At 42.0% G+C, this 19,721-nt stretch overlaps 1 protein-coding gene across 9 annotated transcripts in view; it reads right to left on the bottom strand.

Annotated features, from left to right (window-relative positions):
• Positions 1–19,721, bottom strand: part of MAPT (microtubule associated protein tau) — a 92,187-nt gene that overhangs the window by 15,477 nt on the left and 56,989 nt on the right. For 6 of the 9 annotated variants that reach the window (XM_063300612.1, XM_063300609.1, XM_063300610.1 and 3 more), the window contains 4 exons: positions 19,207–19,472; positions 13,947–14,039; positions 8,151–8,232; positions 1,200–1,312 (listed from right to left, as the gene is read on the bottom strand). In XM_063300612.1, coding sequence (XP_063156682.1) covers positions 1,200–1,312; positions 8,151–8,232; positions 13,947–14,039; positions 19,207–19,472 — 554 coding nt within the window. The remainder of the gene's footprint in view (positions 1–1,199; positions 1,313–8,150; positions 8,233–13,946; positions 14,040–19,206; positions 19,473–19,721) is intronic. The other 3 variants (XM_063300615.1, XM_063300614.1, XM_063300618.1) reach the window with 1 other exon arrangement.

The following is a 19,721-nucleotide window of genomic DNA, read 5'->3' as shown; positions in this document are numbered from 1 at the left end:
AGACCATAAGCTCAGTCTGCACTGCTCCAAGGCCTTTTAACCCAGCAGATGTTCAGTAAGACGGAGGTCAGAATGATTTCCAACCAAGTCAGGAAGAGAGTAGCATGACATAGATATTTCTGGATCTGGTGTTCTCTTTGTGATTTATCCACACTCTTGTAATATAATATTTTCTGTGCAGGTAAAAAAAGTTTGTTTTATGGAAGAATCTAATGGTAAGATTAGAGAATATGGAGATGTATCAAAGGGACAAATCCAAACATCATCAATCCTCGTCAGTGGGCCAAATGCATCGAAATTTCTTAGGACTGAATATTTAGTTATTTCCTAATCATTTCCCTCACAGTCTTTCCTCTAAGAGAATATGGGTACTGTTCAATATCAATCCCAGATTAGAATACTCTGATAATACCAAATGTGAAACACTCACAATCAGAGAAACATTTGAATTTTCCTGCCACCAGTTCAACAAGAAATATCATGACATGCCCTTAAAAGAATATCAATGAAGCAATACACAGTCTAAAATCTGGTCTGAGGAAGAGAAGAGAGGTGGGGAATTGGGATCATAAAGTCAAAACCAACAGCTGATTAATACTATGCAGCCATCTTCAGCTTCAGTTCACAAAACCTGTTGTCTCTACACTCACTCTTGTAAAGGAACAAGCGTATCTCACAACAGCCTGGTGGGTATGCTTCCACAATATGGTAGCCTTGTTCTTTGGGTATGTCAGTACACATCTGAAGGTGCCTCCTTGAAAATTTACCAAGGAGATATTAAAAGAGGGATGCTTTCTCTGGAGAAGTCATTTCATACAAGGAAAGGGGTTAAGTTACCCATTTCTTCTTGGCCACCTCTGTTTTTGAAGGAGATCAACATCTGAACTCTATGTGAGCTTGTATATAGCATCTAGTTAGCCCTTTAGTTGCTTCCTTACAATTAGGAAAAGCTGCTGGTTTAGCCAATGTCTTGAACGGTCTTCAATAGACATTGCGGATATTTACAGATAACGGCGTTATGAAAATTGGGACTTAGTAAGAATAGTGTTAAGACTTAAATTAGCACCATCGTAGACATTAGAATACTTGACACAGTATTACTCAAAAGCTTAACACAATCATTGCCCTACAGCTTCCTAGGCAAACCTGCTCCCATCACTCACATATCTAAAGAACAGCAAGAGGAAAAATGTTTTTACCTTCTTATTTCCTCCTCCAGGGATATGGGTGATGTTATCTAATGACCCAATTTTTGATTGCACTTTATCTTTGAAGTCCAGTTTCTCAGATTTCACCTCTACCTGTCCACCACCTAAGGAAGAAATGAGCGGGATTAACAGATATCAAAAGGAACATATAATGCTGACTTCTGGAGAAAATACTTTTGTGCATGTCTGTGTGTGCGCACTTCTTTCCCTCAAGCAGGTGTTGTGTTTGTCTACTTGCATGTGAATATGATATGAGCTCTGCCCCAATACACAAATTCAATTATGCAAGTCTCACACAGTTTACAAAGAAACTTTGGTGTCATGTTCATCGTTCCAATGGTTTGCATACATCGTAACGTTTCGCATGTCATGTTGCTGATCCGTTTCTATTAGCGCGGGGTGGGGAATTTCAGTTCTGCCGGGGCGTTATCTTTCCGCTGCCCTGCAGGAATGTGTGTTTGGGTTATGACATGTATTCAAGGTTGCTTTCCCAGGCCGATGTGTGACGCTTGCCGACGCACGGGAGGGGGTGGTTGCGAGGTTGGGGTGAGGGGCGGGATCGGGTTAGGGGCGAGGGTTTTTAGTTTGTATTTGGCGCACTTTTGCTTATTCTCAGCTTTCTTTGAACTTGCATACTATCCTTTCAATAAATCAGTTTTATTCACTAAATCCTGGTGAGACTGACTTCGTTGGGATAAGGCAATCATTACATAAAGCTGAGAATCATCAAAGAAATTTACCCCGCTAGCCCCTAGCCAGGTTACCTGTGACGGGGAGCGCTAGCGATGTCTTTACTGCGAGAAACCGAGTGGATCGAAGAGGAGCCGGACACCATGATGGTACAGGTGGCCCGGAGCGCCCGTGCGGAGAGGGCGGCCCGCCGGGAACAGCTGGGGCTACAACCCGGCGAGCAGCTCGTAACGTCTGAAACGACAGGAACGTCAGGGGCCGAATATAGAACGGGGGACGAGGACAAGGACTCCGCTGTAGGGGACGCCCAAGAGGTCCGGAAACCAGGACCTCCGTTGTCACCTACAGTGGTAGTGGTAACCGGTGCGGCCGAAGAGTCGGTCACCCCCGCGCGAATGAAAGCTTTAGAGGAGAAGCTGGAGTCTTTGGCAGTGATGCTAAGGGAGAGCCGTGGGAAGTCGGGGTCCGCTGAGAGGAGACGAAAGGGCACCAGGGAGCAGAGCGCTAACCCGGAGTCACCACCTCCGTCCCCGCGGAGAAGAGGTCGGACTTGGTTCCGACAGTCAGCGCCAGGGAGGAGGTCCCTAGACGTGGCTGGTAAAGGCGAATGCCTAGAGGCGGCGAGACCCCCCCCTTTTCCTGTCAAGTTTGATGGCGACCCTACGAAGCTGTCTTTCTTCATTACTAATGCTAATAGCTACATGGAGGATTGGGAGCAGAGTTTCCACTCCGAGAGGGGGAAAATCAATGCCATTGCAAATAGGCTGAAGGGGAGGGCGGCGGATTGGTACGTCCAGCTGTGTCAAGCAGAGGCCCCAGAGCTGGAGGACGTCGACGAGTTCCTGTGGGCGCTAAAACAACATTTTGAGGACCCTCTGGCACAAGAAAGGGCAAAACGGGCTCTGAAGAACCTGGCACAAGGGTCGCTTTCAGTGGCAGACTATGCGTTAGAATTCAAAGCCCTGGCTGGAAAAGTTGAGGATTGGTCCCAGTCCACCCTAGTTGAGATGTTTAAAGATGGGCTGGAAACTGAGGTCCTTCGGTGGGCTCTGGGGTGTGATGACCCAAAGACTTTGTATGGGTGGATTCAACTAGCTGGCAGCGCTGAAAATGCCCTGGAAACCTTCGCACATCGTAAGGCGGTGAAGCAAGGCAAAACTGTAAAAAGCGCCCGCGCTCCGATCCCTTCGGGACGAGCCAGCCAGCGGGCGTGGGAAGAGGAGAGGGAGCGTCGCTTTGCAAAGGGCCAATGTCTGCGCTGTGGGAAGGAAGGGCACCACGCGGCGGCGTGCCCAAAAAGACGACCCGAGGATCACCCAGCTAAACCGGCTGGGAAATCGCCATCCCTTCCCAGGAAGATGAAAGCCGCCCTAGCCGAGGTGGAGCCTGAAGGCATCTCCTTTTTTGACGAAGAGGGGGAACCGGAGACCGAAGAGCCGGCGGGAAACGCCAGCCACCTGCTTTGAAGGGCGCCATGGGGCAGGTGGAAGAAGAAGATGGGCGCGACCATGTCTCGGTGAGTGGGGATTTCCCTACCCTGACCGTTAGAGTGAAGTTGGGGTCCAGCACCCGAACCATAGAGTTGTGGGCCATGATTGATTCGGGGTGCTCACGGTCCTTGATGCACCCCGACGTGGTCACGGCGTTGGGGTTACCCACGTTTCCTTTAAAGCGACCGATGATCTTTACCCAGTTGGACGGGACCATGGCAGGGGGGAAACCCGTCACCCATTCTACCGGGATGGTTGCCCTACAAATGGGCAGCCATGGGGAAAAATTACCGTTTATTGTGGCACCAGTAGGGGGACCTTTGGTCATCTTGGGGATGCCCTGGTTTGTACAGCAAAATCCCTCCATAAACTGGGTGCATCGAACAGTGACGTTCGCAGATGGATTTTATAAAGCCCCTGTGAAAGATCAACTAGACGACAACGAGGTGGGACGGGCAGCAACCACTTCTCTGCAAGTCCTCGAGCCGCTGGAAGGGCTGCCAGAACAATACCAGGACTTTGCAGATGTGTTTGGGGAAAAAGAGGCGGACCGGCTACCGCCCCATCGCAAAACTGACTGTGCTATAGAATTTGTTCCTAATGTGAAATTGCCTAGTCCAAAAATCTATTCTATGATTTAGAAGGAGCTGGCAACGCTACGAGAGTTCATTGACAAAAACCTAGCTAGGGGTTTCATTGAACCAGCCAGCTCTCCGGTGGGGGCACCTGTACTGTTTCGACCAAAGAAAGATGGCACTTTAAGACTGTGTACAGATTTCCGTGGGCTCAATGCAGTATCAGTATTAAATAAATATCCTTTGCCCCTAATAAAAGACATGTTATCACATCTGTCAAAGGGCAAAATATTCTCTAAGTTGGACTTGAGGGAGGCATATTTCCATATTCGCATACGGGAGGGGGATGAATGGAAAACTGCTTTCAATTGTCCTTTGGGGGCTTTTCAATACAAAGTGTTACCATTTGGATTGGCGGGAGCGCCAGGGGTTTTTATGCAACTGATCAATGAGGTCTTGCATGACCACCTGTTTAAATGGGTATTGGTGTATTTGGATGATGTTTTGATTTATACTGAAACTATGGAAGAACATGTTAGTCTAGTCAGACAAGTATTGAGCAAACTGAGAAAGGCTGAATTGTATGCTAAACTGTCTAAATGTGCATTTCATAAATCACAAATTGATTATTTGGGCTACAGAATTTCCGATAAGGGAATTGAAATGGATCCTGCTAAAATTGAGGCCATCATGGCATGGGAGCCGCCACGCACGCATAGGCAGCTGCAAAGTCTCCTCGGATTCACGAATTTTTACAGGCCGTTCATCCAGCGGTTTGCGGAGATAGAAGGGGTGGGGTGGGGGATACACGGAGGGTGAAAAATCCGGGAGCGCTCCTTAAATGGACACCCGCATGCCAAGCGGCATTGGAAACTCTTAAACAACTGTTTACATCCGAACCGATTTTACAACATCCTGATCCTGATAAACCATTTGTAGTGCAGGTGGACGCTTCTGACTTCTCTATTGGAGCTCTGTTATTGCAAACGGACACGTGTGGGCGCTTAAAGCCATGTGCCTACCTCTCCCGTAAATTTTCAGAGACAGAAAGGAGGTGGCACGTTTGGGAAAAGGAGGCTTTTGCAGTAAAAACTGCGCTGGAGAGTTGGCGTCACTTATTGGAGGGGGCTGCCCACCCCTTCGAGGTTTGGACTGATCATAAAAACCTTGAGGCATTGACTGCGTCTCGTAAACTTAACCCAAAGCAAATTAGATGGGCTCAATTCTTTAGTTGGTTTGATTTTAAACTGAAATTTATTCCGGGAAGACAAAACTTTTTGGCTGATGCACTATCGCGCCAGCCTCAAGATGACAGCGCCGTACCGGATGTGGTGGGCACTCTCTGGACAGAACCCCAAATGAGTCTGGCAGCGGTAACTCGCAGCCAAACACGTGTGCAGCAAACAGAGGCTTCAGTTTCCCCTCGCTTGCCTGTTCCCTCAGACTTGCAACAACAGTTTCTATTCGAACTGAAAACTGACACTTGGTTGCAAGCAAACCTCAACGTGGTTACTTTTAAACAGGCATTTGCATGGAAGCATGATCGTCTCTATGTGCCTGACGCTTTACACAAAACCATCCTATTACGATCCCACGATGACAAATTGGCTGGACATTTTGGGTTTGGAAAGACCCTTCATCTCGTAAGACGCCAGTTCTGGTAGCCAACACTCAGGCGCGACGTAAAGAACTATATTAGTTCCTGCCCAGTATGTGCTGCTTCTAAACGAAAAGTGGGAAAGCCCCACGGCTTGTTACAACCTGTAGCCAATCCTTCGCACCCATGGGAGGAAATCTTTATGGACTTCATCTCTGATTTACCTCCTAGCCAGAGAAAAACTGTCATTTGGGTTGTAAAGGATTTTTTCTCTAAACAAGCCCATTTCATCCCATGTACCTCTATTCCATCTGCGCAGCAGCTGGCCCGCCTCTTCATTGTACACGTGTACAAAATTCACGGATGCCCTGCCCGTTTGGTGACGGACAGGGGCACACAATTCACGTCTAAATTTTGGCGGGAATTTGTAAAGTTACTGGGTACTAAACAAGCATTGTCCACTGCGTCGCATCCGGAGACTGATGGAAATACGGAGGCGGTCAATTCTACACTGGAACAATATTTGTGTGCTTTTGTAAATTATCAGCAAGATGATTGAGTTGACCTCCTGCCGTTTGCTGAGGTTGCCTACAACAATGCTGTTCATCAAAGCACTGGCCAAGTGCCTTTCCATACTGTCTTTGGTTGTGACTTTGTCCCGATCCCGGAACTGCCTCAGCCAGCGGCCCCCACCTCGTCGCCTGCTGATTGGGCTGCACGCCTCGCAGCTGCCTGGCCGACAATACATAGGGCACTTACAGATGCCCAAGCCACCTATAAACAGCATGCAGATTCCAAGCGATCCGCCCCACCATCGTTTAAAGTGGGTGATAAAGTATATCTTTCCACCAAATTCATCAAGTCTACACAACCTTCAAAAAAGCTGGCAGCCAAATTTATAGGTCCTTTTCCTATTATTGCTCAAATTAATCCTGTTACTTTTAAATTGGATTTACCGGTAAATCTTAAACGCGTGCACCCTGTGTTTCATTGCAGCCTCCTTAAGTCTTTCAACGAGTCAACCCACTGGCATCCACAGCCTCCTCCTCCTGCGCCTATCATGATTGATGGTCAACAACACTTTGAAGTTAAAGAAATCCTGGATTCCCGATGTTGTCGTTCTGTTTTACAGTACCTGGTTCGCTGGAAGCATTTCCCACACCCTGAGTGGGTGGCTGCCTACGATGTTTGTTCCCCTATTCTGGTTGCCCATTTCCATGCTGCTTATCCTGACAAACCTGCTCCTTAAAGTGTATTCCTTTCTGTGGGGGGGCGGTATGTCATGTTCATCGTTCCAATGGTTTGCATACATCGTAACGTTTCGCATGTCATGTTGCTGATCCGTGTCTATTAGCGCAGGGTGGGGAATTTCAGTTCTGCCAGGGCGTTATCTTTCCGCTGCCCTGCAGGAATGTGTGTTTGGGTTATGACATGTATTCAAGGTTGCTTTCCCAGGCCGATGTGTGACGCTTGCCGACGCACGGGAGGGAGTGGTTGCGAAGTTGGGGTGAGGGGCGGGATCGGGTTAGGGGCGAGGGTTTTTAGTTTGTATTTGGCGCGCTTTTGCTTATTCTCAGCTTTCTTTGAACTTGCATACTATCCTTTCAATAAATCAGTTTTATTCACTAAATCCTGGTGAGACTGACTTCGTTGGGATAAGGCAATCATTACATTTGGATCTCAGGTTTTATGGCTGAATTCCATTCAGCATCACAGTAGTATTACTAGTCTAGCCACAGCACTTGCTCTAAGTGCAAAATAGTGAAATGTGTTTACTGGAAGGCAAGAAGAATGGAAGAACAAATTGGAGCATCTTGAACTTGTGCTTCAAGCTCAATAAACTTTTCTCAGTAACTGTTATAGCTTTAGGGAAATAATTTTAAAATTAAATGTCCATAAGCTTGCAGGACCTTAATATGCAACACTTTTAATAAACTGTCAGACCTCAGTTTTTCTACAGAGCTCCCTTTCTCTAGCTTGCTGTTTTCGAGACCCCCTATACAAATAAGAAATAAAAGCAGGCAGGGCTTATATAAGATTTAGAGAACTACTGGATGAAATTTATTCTCCAGAGCAGACTGCATTCCCCTGCTGCAAGTCTGAAAAATGAGAAGTCTGGCCCACACCATGGAAGGACTTCCAGGTCTCAACCAGCAACAAGGCCACACCCAAAATGTTTCCCTTGAAAGGTACGCATTTGGGGCATTTGGAGTGATTCCTGTGTGGATTTGTTCATTTAATTTGACAGTTAATTAAACATATTTTTGTGTGATGTTCTGGACTAACCCTATAGATCATGAATTCTGTAAATGACAACATCCAGTGTTTTCCAGACACTTATGACTCACTCAGACAACAGCAGGGGTAAACATATGGAAGGAGCAATTTCTTTGACCTCATTTATCAATTGCAATTATTCATAGTACTCTAAGTAATTCTACATTCCTTGCAGTTACTTTCATCTTTGCCATCTCAGTATTTTTTTAAAGGCAAAATAAAAATGATACCAAATTTTACCCAAAGATAAGCAACACGATATATTACAAATATGCTTTAAAAAATAAAATGCATACATAGACATCAAAGTTACCTGGTTTGTGATGAATGTTATCCAGAGAGCCACATTTGGACGTTACATGGCTAAGATCCACTGGCTTGTAAACAATTTGCACCTGTGAGAAGAAAATGAAAAAACTATACACTATGGGACTGGAATTTATTTTAATTTGAAAAAAAAAAACATTACCCAAGATACGCTGGAAAAGTGAGACATAAAAATACTGGAACTTGATTGAAGAAGAAATACAGTTGGAAAAATTAACCAAGCAAGACAGAATGAAAGCTTTCTGCAAGAAACTGTGAAGCTGTGTTACAGCAAAGTCTCCCACAAGCATGCACAGATTCACTTTGATTTTTAAGAAGATACATTTAAAGATTCACAGGAAAATAAGAACCACCATAAAAGCAAGATATCCATAAAAATAGTTGATCCCACATTTCCAAATAAATTATCTATTCTAAAAGTTAATTATCTTGTTTTTTAGAGTAAATCTATCGTTCTACTTTGCCTTATTTTTAATATATTTATTCTTTAATCATATCCATGTTGTTCCATTTTTAACACTGGGAATGTTTTTTATTTTTAACTGCGTAGGATTCCAAACATTGCAGTCATTTATATACTATGCATATACTTAGAATTACAATGTTTCACAAAGAAAGCCATACTTTAAAAATAATAGTCAGTACTCTTCTCTGAAGATTTCACTATTCTTGCAAAATCACCCCTTATGTGGCATCCACACTGCATTTCCACAGCATGCAAAAACTATTATACCTCCAGAAGATGGAGATTGGAAACTGAGGGTGCTTAGGGGAAAGTGGAAAGTGGAGAGGAGAGAAAGAAAGAGAGGTGTAATCAAATAAACTAAATCACAGAGAAAATATTTAAAAGCACAACAACAGAAACTGAGCTAAATACCTTTTCTGATGTAAAACTTAAGGTTTATGTCCACAAAACTGAAAGAACAGAAATAATCAATGTGCATTGAAAAGGCTGGGGGGGTGTTACTTTTTTAAAGGATCTTTTTAAAATGCGACTGAAAAAGTATTTGGAAAATTGTGGAATTATAATCACATTATGATAAAGAGTCAGCTATCTCGAAATAAGACATGCACGAAAGGTACAAATATGAACAAAATATTCATTAGTGGTTATTAAGTTATAACAAATGACACTGCAGAAAGGCATACAGCTGGAGAAAAGGCATACAGTATAGTCCCAAAGGGGAGGGAGATGCACCCTCCAAATTTATCTTTGCTGTGCATTTTGTTCCAAAGTTGACCAGGTACCAGCATGCTGATTCCCTCTCAACCCTCAAGCCAGGGATCCCGGACATTAGAAACTGAGCAGCCCATCACAGGAAACAACCATAGTCCTGTGCTACCAATCATGCTATTATCCTATGGTGGGACTCACTCAAGGCAATCAAGATTCAAGTTACAACTCTTCTCTGGGCCTCCTTCTCCTATAGGGATGCATTGGGAATTTTTTTTTCTGGAATGTTTTTCTCTGCAGTCCCAAGAAAGATCCAGCCCATTTTCAAACTCAGTGTTTCTTCTGCCACCTTTTCCCATATTTGTTCCTGTTCTGTTCAGTTTCCAGATGCTTATCACACTGATGGACACAGGGCCACAACTAGGGGGGGCGCCAAAATGGGCATGGAATCCAGGTTTGCCCCAGGTGACACAGACCCTAGTGGCGGCCCTGGATGGACAGATGGATAAACAATGTCCTGACCCCTTTACATAGCTTCTTTCCAATATTTTGTTGGGTCAGAAACAATAAAAAAGGCATTCATACTTTAGACCAGCGTCATCTCATCAATCCATTTACCTACAGTATGTTGCAATGATTCAGTGATGATGGCTTGAGCTAGTCAGGCTACACCAGAAGTTCTCAGGCCACTGACTAGCTACATGAAAGTTTCAGGCTCTCGTATTAATGAGATGTACTTGAACATGTTCACTCATATGCAAGAAATTCAATGAGATCCTAATGAATTATCTGTTAATACAATCATCTTCATTGCTTTTTATACTGAAGTCACTTCAGAAGTACTCTCCATGTCAGATCTACATAACGTCGCTCAAGCAGAAACCGTATGTTAAGAACGTAACCGCCATCAAATCAGACAAAGGGTCTACCGTTATCTATCCACACAGTCAAGCAGCTGCTCATTTTTCTCACTCACGTTCTAAAAAGCCTTTAAGAAAATACCAAAGTCAATTTTATTTTAAAAATGACCATTGAGTAACTATGGCTTGCCAACAAAAACAAAAAGGGGAAGTTTAAAAAAAATCTCAAGACAAAATGGCACTGAACCCTGAGAGGCTGCACTCCTCCCTGCTCCCATGAGCCTTTATTTTCTCTCCTCAAAACGCAATGCAATTACATAGGTCAATGTTTCCAAACCTCACCAACTTCAAGATGTGTGGACTTCCAACTCCCAGAATTCCCCAGCCAGCCATACTGGCTGGGAAATTCTGGGAGTTGAAGTCCACACATCTTAAAGTTGGCAAGGTTCAGAGACACTGACATAGATCTTAAGGGGACAATTATTTTGTAAAAGACAGTCCCTAGTGTGTCAACCTCTCAAACCTCCCTCTGGCTGTTCTATTCCCCAGGGGAAGTCCTTCATCATCCTGGCTATTTCTCCCAACATGAACTGGTTCAACTGCCTACCTCAGCCTCCAAAATCAATGCCATTCTCGCCTCTTCCCTGTTGGAAGGCTCCAAGTGTCTTCTCTTCTTTCAAGGAAACTGGCTTCTCAAGGAAGAATGCAGGCACCTCACAGACTCTGGCTATCCACTCATAAACAGGAGAACAAGGGTATTCTTCCCTGTTTTCCTTCACAATTCTGGTGCAGTGATGGGTAGCCAGTCTCTGCTCTCATTCCCATAGGCCTAATTAATTCAGTGTGCATATACTGGTGGAGCTGGTAAGACAGGAGCAGCAGCAGCAGCGTTTCACTGAAATGGAGGTAGTACACAGCAAGGATAGAAAGTAAGATACATAAAGCATGGGTGTGGGATGGACATAGAGAAAAGGGGGAATAAAGGGAGAGGACAAGGAAGGACTGAAAACAAATTTGAAATCATTGTCTGTGAGCCTCACACGGGAAAACATTGTCTACAAGTTCTACTTCAGGAATTCAGAAATCACACTTCCTTCAAAACTTCCTTTATAAAGTTTGGTTTAAGAGACATACTTAAAGGGATCTAACAAAATAACTACCTCTGGAATTCACTCATTTTTAACCTGGCTTACTACAGAATTGCTGATATGAGAATGACAGTACTGTTACCGTTTAATTTCCTTTGCAGATGCTAATAATCTAAACAGCATTGGCTGAATTTCAGGGCATTGTGGGGAATGCTATATACAATGGAAAAGAAGGATAGCTTTCTAAAAGCATTCTTTATACAGACGTTTATAGAAATTGTTGCAGAGGCAAAATCTAACAGGAGATTTCTCAGCTTCCCATATGCAGTAGATCTACACCAGAGCCCCTTCCATTTCCTAGGCGGTACTCCATGATTTTTTTTTTTCAAAATTTGATCAGTACTTGATGGCCTATGTTAATAAATACAGCATTGTTTCAGCTATGTTTACAATGTGATCAGCTGACTATACCATTATAATTATAGGAGAAACCTTTATATTTGTATGATGAAGAACAGCCTTAAGTCTCCCCCTTCTTGCCTGAAATTAAAGATGAGGAAGAACAAAAATATTAAAAACCACACCCACAAATAATGGTTGTCAATGTGTATGTGGGCAGAAATTGCAAGCAATGGGAGAAACGTCACAAAAGTAGTTTGAGAAAATAGAATGCGAAGGGAGAAATGAGTTTGGAGAATGAATTGGGGCTGCATTGTCTGGCACGTGAACGAGTCAGACATCACTATGCTAGAATAAAAAAGATGGGTAGACTGGACCCATGAAACAAGTGCCTTTGTTGTTGCTATATGTACAGGAGCCTACTTCTACTGTATTCATGAACTACATAATCTTAACTGAAATCCCTCTTAGAAAGTGTACACTTTTGCTTATATACTTCTGACTCCCTGATTTAGAGAGTGCAAATACATACATTAAAAGTAAAACACTAATCGGAGGATACATAGCATGTTTCCATTAAATTTCTTTTTTAAAGGTTTTTTAAATTGCTAGTTTTTAAATGCCAACTACTAAGATCAATTTTCTCCACTGCAGACAAATGTCACAATTATGTCAGCTGATAAAACACAGAAGCACAGAACAATGTACAGGTCCAACATCATGCAAATAGGGTTCTTGAAAAGACAAACTGAACACAGTAAACAGACTAAATGATGCAAACTATGTTAAGTTTAATTAGTAAATTACGTTTCTATATTTTCTTTTGCAATACATGCTATTTAATGTGTATTTCAAGTGCCATGCATTTAATTCTGTAATATCCCCTAAAACTTTGAGCTGGAAGATTAAACTCAGAAATTTGGGGTAACTCAGATCATTGCATTTTGTTAAAAAAAAAAGCATTCTTGAGGTGCTTCCAGATAAAGTTTATTGCAACAAATTAAAATATGTTTATCAACTAACCCATTGAGCATGAAAAGACTGATGGGGGCAGGGGGAAGACAAAAGCGGTGGGAACATAAAGGAGAGATACACATGTAAAATTACACTTGGATCCCCCATAAAATTATATGAATGACAGCAGCACCATAAAAGCCTAATCTGGAAGTACCTTTGCTTGCAGAAGTAAAGAAATAAATTGTTAGCATCTAGTGAAGGCTCAGGACTCAATATTGGATAGACCTTTCTGGGATCAGCCAGTAAGATTCATATGCCATCCCTGTTTTCATTTCTTATGAGGGCAGATTCAGAAATGAAAACAAAGCAGGGCTATTAAGAAATGAGAGAAAGGTATTATCATGGTCCAGAAAATCCTGAGATTTGCTAAAGAACCAGACAGACAGACAAAGAAGTTATTTTTCTCTCCACTACCCCACTAGAAAGTCACTAGAAACCTTACACTTGGTAAAACTAAATAAGGGATATCTCTTCCCATGAGAAAGGAAGAATTAATTGGCTTGTCTGAGCCCTAGCAAGTTGTGTTGTCCTGGAGAACATGGATCTCCACACTGAAACACAGCTCTTAGCAGTATTTTGTCACAGGTCCAGCTTGGATCCCTTTATCTACCAACAACCCAGCCTTTTGATTCCATGAAGCATCTAACACTAAATTCTACCTTTTCTACATTCCTCATGCTTTAAAAATCACCAATTGCAGATGCAAAACAAAGAAAATCTGGAGAAGATAATTTGCTTAATGCCCAAATTTTCACATTCTGGGTTAGAGAACATGCTTATCCAAAAAAAAAAAATTATATATTTTTTCTTTTTTCAGATGCAGAACAACTGATCCACCATGGCTATGCGTAACTTCTTCATGAGACCTCCAGAAAAGCACACATTTTTCATCAAATTTCTAGATTCCTATCTTGCATTAACATCTTCCTCTTTCACCAACTGAACTGGACAACCTATTTGCCGGAAGACTGAAAGCTATGCAATTAAAAAATGGCTACCTTACAGTATTATTTTTGAAAAGTAGCCAATTAGGCCTGGACACACTGCCACACACAGACTCTGCTGGAGGTTTAATCAAGCCATATCTTCCCTAGTAGGAGGTTAATTTATAAGTGTTACATGTATGTTACTGATGGCTGGCTGGCTGAGCAGGCAGCATTGGCATCTTAGGATTAATGCAGAATTCATGCCACTAATAATAAGTTAATTTATTATAGTGCATTGAATGGTGTGAAGGTACTCACACTGCCTCCTCCTGGGGTATGTTTGATATTATCCTTTGATCCACACCTGGAATGGACATGGCTAAAGTCCAGCTTCTTATTAACCACCTGCACCTTTGATAGTCAGAAAAAGAACATAAGTGACAACTACTGCCAGCCAATGATACCGTGCAAAGGGTTTCTCTACATATAATAGTAAACTTAGAAGAAAAAAGAAAACAGAAAAAGAAATTTCTCCAGGGCAATTTTCAGCAACTTGGTTTGACAAATGAAGCCATACATTTCAGCTCTGCAGAAGTGAACTTCCAACAATCAAGCTTCAAATTAATACTTTAAAAAAGAAAATACCACACAACACAAGCTATTCCCATATGTACTGCAACAAAGTATGTGTATAATTGAAGAGTGGCTTACATATTGCATCAGTACCACACCAAATTTAGTTTAACTTTTAGTATTAAGGTGGAGCTCCGTTGTCACCACAAGCAAATACCTGGATATCCCATGACTCACTGGATATATCTTTGATGACCACAAGGAAAAACATTGGAACTTACTTATGAAAGTGAAAAAAACATAAATCAGACTTGCTTCGTTAGATGTGCCTCTATTTTCAGTAGTGTTATTTGTCTATCTTTGCTTATCAGACCAGAAAAAAAAAGATAGTATATGACATGTGCAATTTAAGCATGACTGAGGGTAATTGGGCTAAGTATAGCCACCACATGAACATGGCTTGTGTCCACATGAATAAAAACTGAAATCTAACTAAGTTTTATCAGACTGAAAAGCAGCATCCTGAAAAAGCCATCCCTGGATCCTGCCGTTCTGGATATTCAACCCCCAATATACCACCTTTCCTGTTGGGGGAAGATTTTGAAGAATACCACAGGGCATCAATTACCGATAAGTCTGGATGAAACAGATTATTTTGATCCCTTTCTATCGGGCTCCAGATCTGCATGTGGAACTGAAATAGTATTGGTCGCTCTAGGGGATGACCTTTGTCAGGATGGAGATGTGGGAAGTGTGCCCACTGCACCTCTCACTAGTGAAAGCCACTTCAGCAAAATTACACCAGTGCTGCAGAGCCTGTACTGGCTGCTTATTGGTTTCTGGATGTAATTCGAACTGCTGCTAATTAAGCCCTACATGGCTTAGGTCAAGGTTATCTGGGGGACCATTTGCTCCCAGGATCACTGAGAAGGAATGCTCACATTCTTTCCTTACATTTGGGCTGTTAGAGGAGTAAGTGTGAAGAAGCATGCTTTTTCTGTGGCAGCCCCTATTTTGAGGAACAATTTGCCATCTGAGGATCAACTCACACCTTGCCTTTAGGAAGACAGTGAGATCATATTTTTTCATTGTACATATGGAACCTAAGACCTTGCTGCTTTTCTAGTTTCTAGGTGAATATTCATGATGGATATTGTTACATTTTTTTTCTTTTAATCTGTTATTAGTTTTAGCAATCTGTTATTGTAAGCTACCTTAAGTTTGAACTGCTTGATTTTGTGAGAAATAAATGAAATGAAACAAAGAGAGGGGAGCAGACAGAGCGCTTCCAGAGTGGGGACTTCTAAAACTATTGAATTGTTATTATTCCTCTGAAACTGTGTGTATACTCTGCTCTGTTTCCTGGGCATGATACAGTTATTCAGACAATCAAGTCAGCCCCTGCCATGGGGACCAGATAACCAACATTGGCCTTCTTTTTAAGTAACACTAACATAAACACTGAGCAAACTACATGCCACTGCTACTTCTGTCAACAATAACCTTCTTTCCATTCATTCCTCTCTTTCCTCTCAATCCTTGGAAACAGCATGGAGAAGGAATAGGGAGTGAGCTATGTGAATCCACAGATCACCACACAAAGAACCAAAATTACTGGTAAGCACAACTTGTCCAGCTTACTTATGGCCTCTGCCCAGCAGAGGTACACATGGCAGATACGCAGATCTGCAGGCAGCAGAACAGATCTCTTAAGACAGAACCAAAGGTAAGTATCGTCAAGAAGTGTCAACCCCATCCAAATAATCAGGTGCAGTACTATGCAACTATGAACGGTTTTGATTGTAGGCTTGTTCTGCAAAAGTCAGAAAGAGAATAGGAGAAAGGGACAGCTGAGGAAGTTGCTCTAGCATAATGACTGAATGATTCAGAAGTCTGTCATTCCACAAGCTTTTATCATAGACTGATTAAACTACAAAAAATGTTGAGAAAAGGCTGCTAAGCCCTTCCTAAAAATGAAAAATGAACCAGAAAAAAATATAATCTGAATTCGATAAGATGGCAAAATTACAAATTAATACCATTATCTGAGATGGAAAAGCCAGGTCAGGGTCAAGAGTCTTTAAGATTCTTCAAACCTCTGATGAGAAATTCTGGGAAAAATAAACCAAGACATGGACAAAGGGAATCCAAGTCTGGAACACAGATCTGGCTGAGCTCTGTGAAATTAGGTCCCATTTCAGAAGTAGCTGGACAGGAATCACTTGAAGAGAAGGATGAAAAACCATGGTTTCTCAACCACCATAAGGTAATTGCTGTGCACACAGATCTGACAAGACAAACCTTGCTGTGTCCTCAGAGAACACCGATACAGAAAGACACAGAGCAAGGCTCTACCCTATCATGGCATTTCACGTCCCTTAAGCTGTTGCTATTACCCCATGCTCTGCTGCAGAACGTAGCAATGTGTGTTCTTTGCTGAAGTGAAAAGAAACCCGTCAGTTTCCCAGTGACCAGAGAGATGGTGGACCAATGTGAGAGAAGGTGATTGTAGGAGCAAATGGATTAGCAGGATTCTGAGAATACTGTCCCTATCAAATGGACTGCTACAGATAAGAAGGGAAGGATGAGATATCAGCCCCAAGCTTTTAGAGTGAGGTCTAACAGAATGAGGAAGCAGATTTCTCCTTGCCTGTTCAATTAAAAATCTGAATTAATTGGTTCATCGGTCAGGCTTGAAATGCAAAATGTTATCCGTATTGATAGAGGAGAACAGAAAGAGAGTACAAATAAAATAAATGAATACAGTAAGTTTGAGGGAGGTAATATGTATGGTCTTGTATGGAAGAGAAGCTGCCTAGACTAATGTAGACAAGCCCAATGACCTGGAGTTGCTGAGATGCTAAGAGAAAATAACAAAGAAATAAGATGTACAATGTGCATGCCTGCATTATCAGCAACCATCCAATCAGAAGCTAACCTTAAATGATGGGAAAAGGTGTGTTATCATGCCACTTACAGAGTTGGCATAAAAGTGTTTTTAATATTTCACCACTATTATGCAATTGCATTAATACCACATGTAAAAACAGAAGAAAATGTTAAATTAAGAAAAGGAAAAAATAATAGTGATAAAATTGCATCAACTAGAAAGATCCAAAAAGCATATTAATTGTTATTTTTCAACGTGCACATATACCCTTTAATTCAAGTCTTGTTGTATGAATATTTTAATTCTTAAAAAGAGAGGCAGAAAGTGCAAAGTAGAATCTAGCATAGTGCCTATTAGAAGAGTAATAACGAAGCGTTACCAAGGTATAGATGTACGAGAAATAGTTTGCCCATCTGGTATATCACTGCACAAATTAAAATAATGCCTTTTTTAAAGGAAGAGTAGTAGAAAGGCAATCTAAACAAAATACAACTGTGCTGTTTTCATATCCTTTCCAACACAGTTGGAGTTTTCGGGTTCTGAAAAAATGTTTCCAAGGCAAAAAGGTGCTTTGGAGCCATAGGATGCTAACCATATGCACCTTCTCCCAGAACTGAGCTGCAGCTGTGGAGGACAGCTGTGTGATCCTGGGAAAAGATGCAGCTGTTTTAAGAAGTTGCAGATAGGAGCTGCATGAATACTTGCAGATGTTCCAGAACACCTTTATACCTTCTATCTGGAGCACTGCACAACCCCACTCATATGCATGATTCAGGTTCCTGATAGAAATAAATGGGAAAGAGTGGTTGACATGCTCTTGTAAATTAACAGGTGTTATGTATCCTTTAAAAATGAAGCACTGAAACTGTGCACACTTAATAAAAATCTAAGGAGCAGCAGCAGCAGCAACTGAACATAAGAGTAGTAGAAAGGCAATCTAAACAAAATACAACTGTATGGATGGAAACCACCATCAGAGAGGCCACAAGAGCAGCCTATCCAGTCAGCCTAGGAATGAAGATGAAGTTATTCATATTTAATGTAGTGCCCTCTGATCATTAAAATGCTGGTATTTGAAACTCTATTCAGTAATACGGCTTAGGAAACTCAGACAGAAGTTACTAGCTCCCACAGACTAACGTGAACAAAAAATAATTAAATAGGAAATTCTGCTATCCTTAAATTCTAAATAATTTGTTGTCTTGCCTTGGGATCATGGTCTCTGATTTTAAAAGAACAGTGTGGTTTTTTTAAAAAACATAGCACTCACACCTTTAATATAAGGGCATGATGATGAACATCTCAAGTGGGGTTTTGATGAACCTGATAATTAAAATCAAAAGAAAAAGGTTTCTCTGTTCCTACTAGTGACATCTCCAAATCCCAACACTAGATCCTGAAAGAGATTCAGAGGGCAGGATTATTAAATATCTAGGCTAAAATCAAGTACTATTTGTTCCTCCTAGTATTCTAGCAATAAAATGACCTTCTTATATAAAAACCACTGTGTCTATTATCATGTTTCCTTGCTAGAACACACCTCTACCCTACAGGCAAGATGAGAAGCCTATGCCATTCAAGATGCTGCTGAGCTTTAATTCCCAGCAACCCCAGCCAGCACAGTCAGACAGAGACTGAATTATTGAATTATTCTTCAATGTAATTCCGAGAGTGGTAGGTTCTTTGCACATGATATAGTGCTGTCTTGTCACTACTGTGGATCAGTGCTTCCATATACGGCTTTAAAGGCCTGCTCTCTTATCAGGCCACAGTATTCAACATATGTTCCATTCACTTCACTACCTTGTACATGCTCAGTTTCCATGTATTTTCTAATTAGGAGGGAATATTTAGCATATATAATTGTAATGAACCTGTGTCATTTCAAGAATGTCAATATTGAGCTCCTAACCAATCACCTCACACATACAGGGGCTATATCACCATCAATTTTGGGTGTTCACATTCTGCCAGGTGAAGGTGGCTCCTAAAGCTGAGAAAGTCTTACAGGCAAGGAATGCAATGCTGGAATGGCGGAGAGAGAAAGAGTACACACTCAACAAAAGTTGTCCCATATTTCTGTTTCTATAGAAATATAAGCCGTGTTGGATTTACCTTTCCACCCCCAGGTTGATGCTTCAGGTTGTCAGTGGAACCAATTTTGGACTTGACATTCTTCAGGTCTGGCATGGGGATGGGAGCTGTCTGCAAGCGGCTCTTGGCAGAAGAAGGGGATTTTGGTGGTGTACGAACCACTGCAACCTTCTTGGGCTCCCTGTTTGGTGGAGTTGGCAAGGACGGTGTGCGGGAGCGACTGCCAGGGGTTCCTGGAGATCCAGGACTGCTGTACCCACTTCTATCTCCAGACTTGGTTGGCTCACCTACAATTTGAGAATGAACAGGTTTCAGTTGCTATTCCAAATATTATTTCCTACTATTCAATAAGCATGAAAGTGTCTATGTAATATCAAGAAGATAATGCAGTATGGTGCCGTTAAGCTATTTTCTACCCATAAAAATTGTCCTTGCAGAATGTATTCAACATCCAACAATATAAGCACAGTGTTCTTTTGAGTGGTGATTTCATTATGTCATTACGTAATTGCAAAGGCACAACTTTGTCATAGTTG

Source organism: Candoia aspera, chromosome 4, assembly GCF_035149785.1.
Source record: "Candoia aspera isolate rCanAsp1 chromosome 4, rCanAsp1.hap2, whole genome shotgun sequence".
Taxonomy (NCBI): domain Eukaryota; kingdom Metazoa; phylum Chordata; class Lepidosauria; order Squamata; family Boidae; genus Candoia; species Candoia aspera.
The sequence above is the reverse complement of the archived record's forward strand: the minus strand, read 5'-3'. Positions and strand labels throughout refer to the sequence as shown.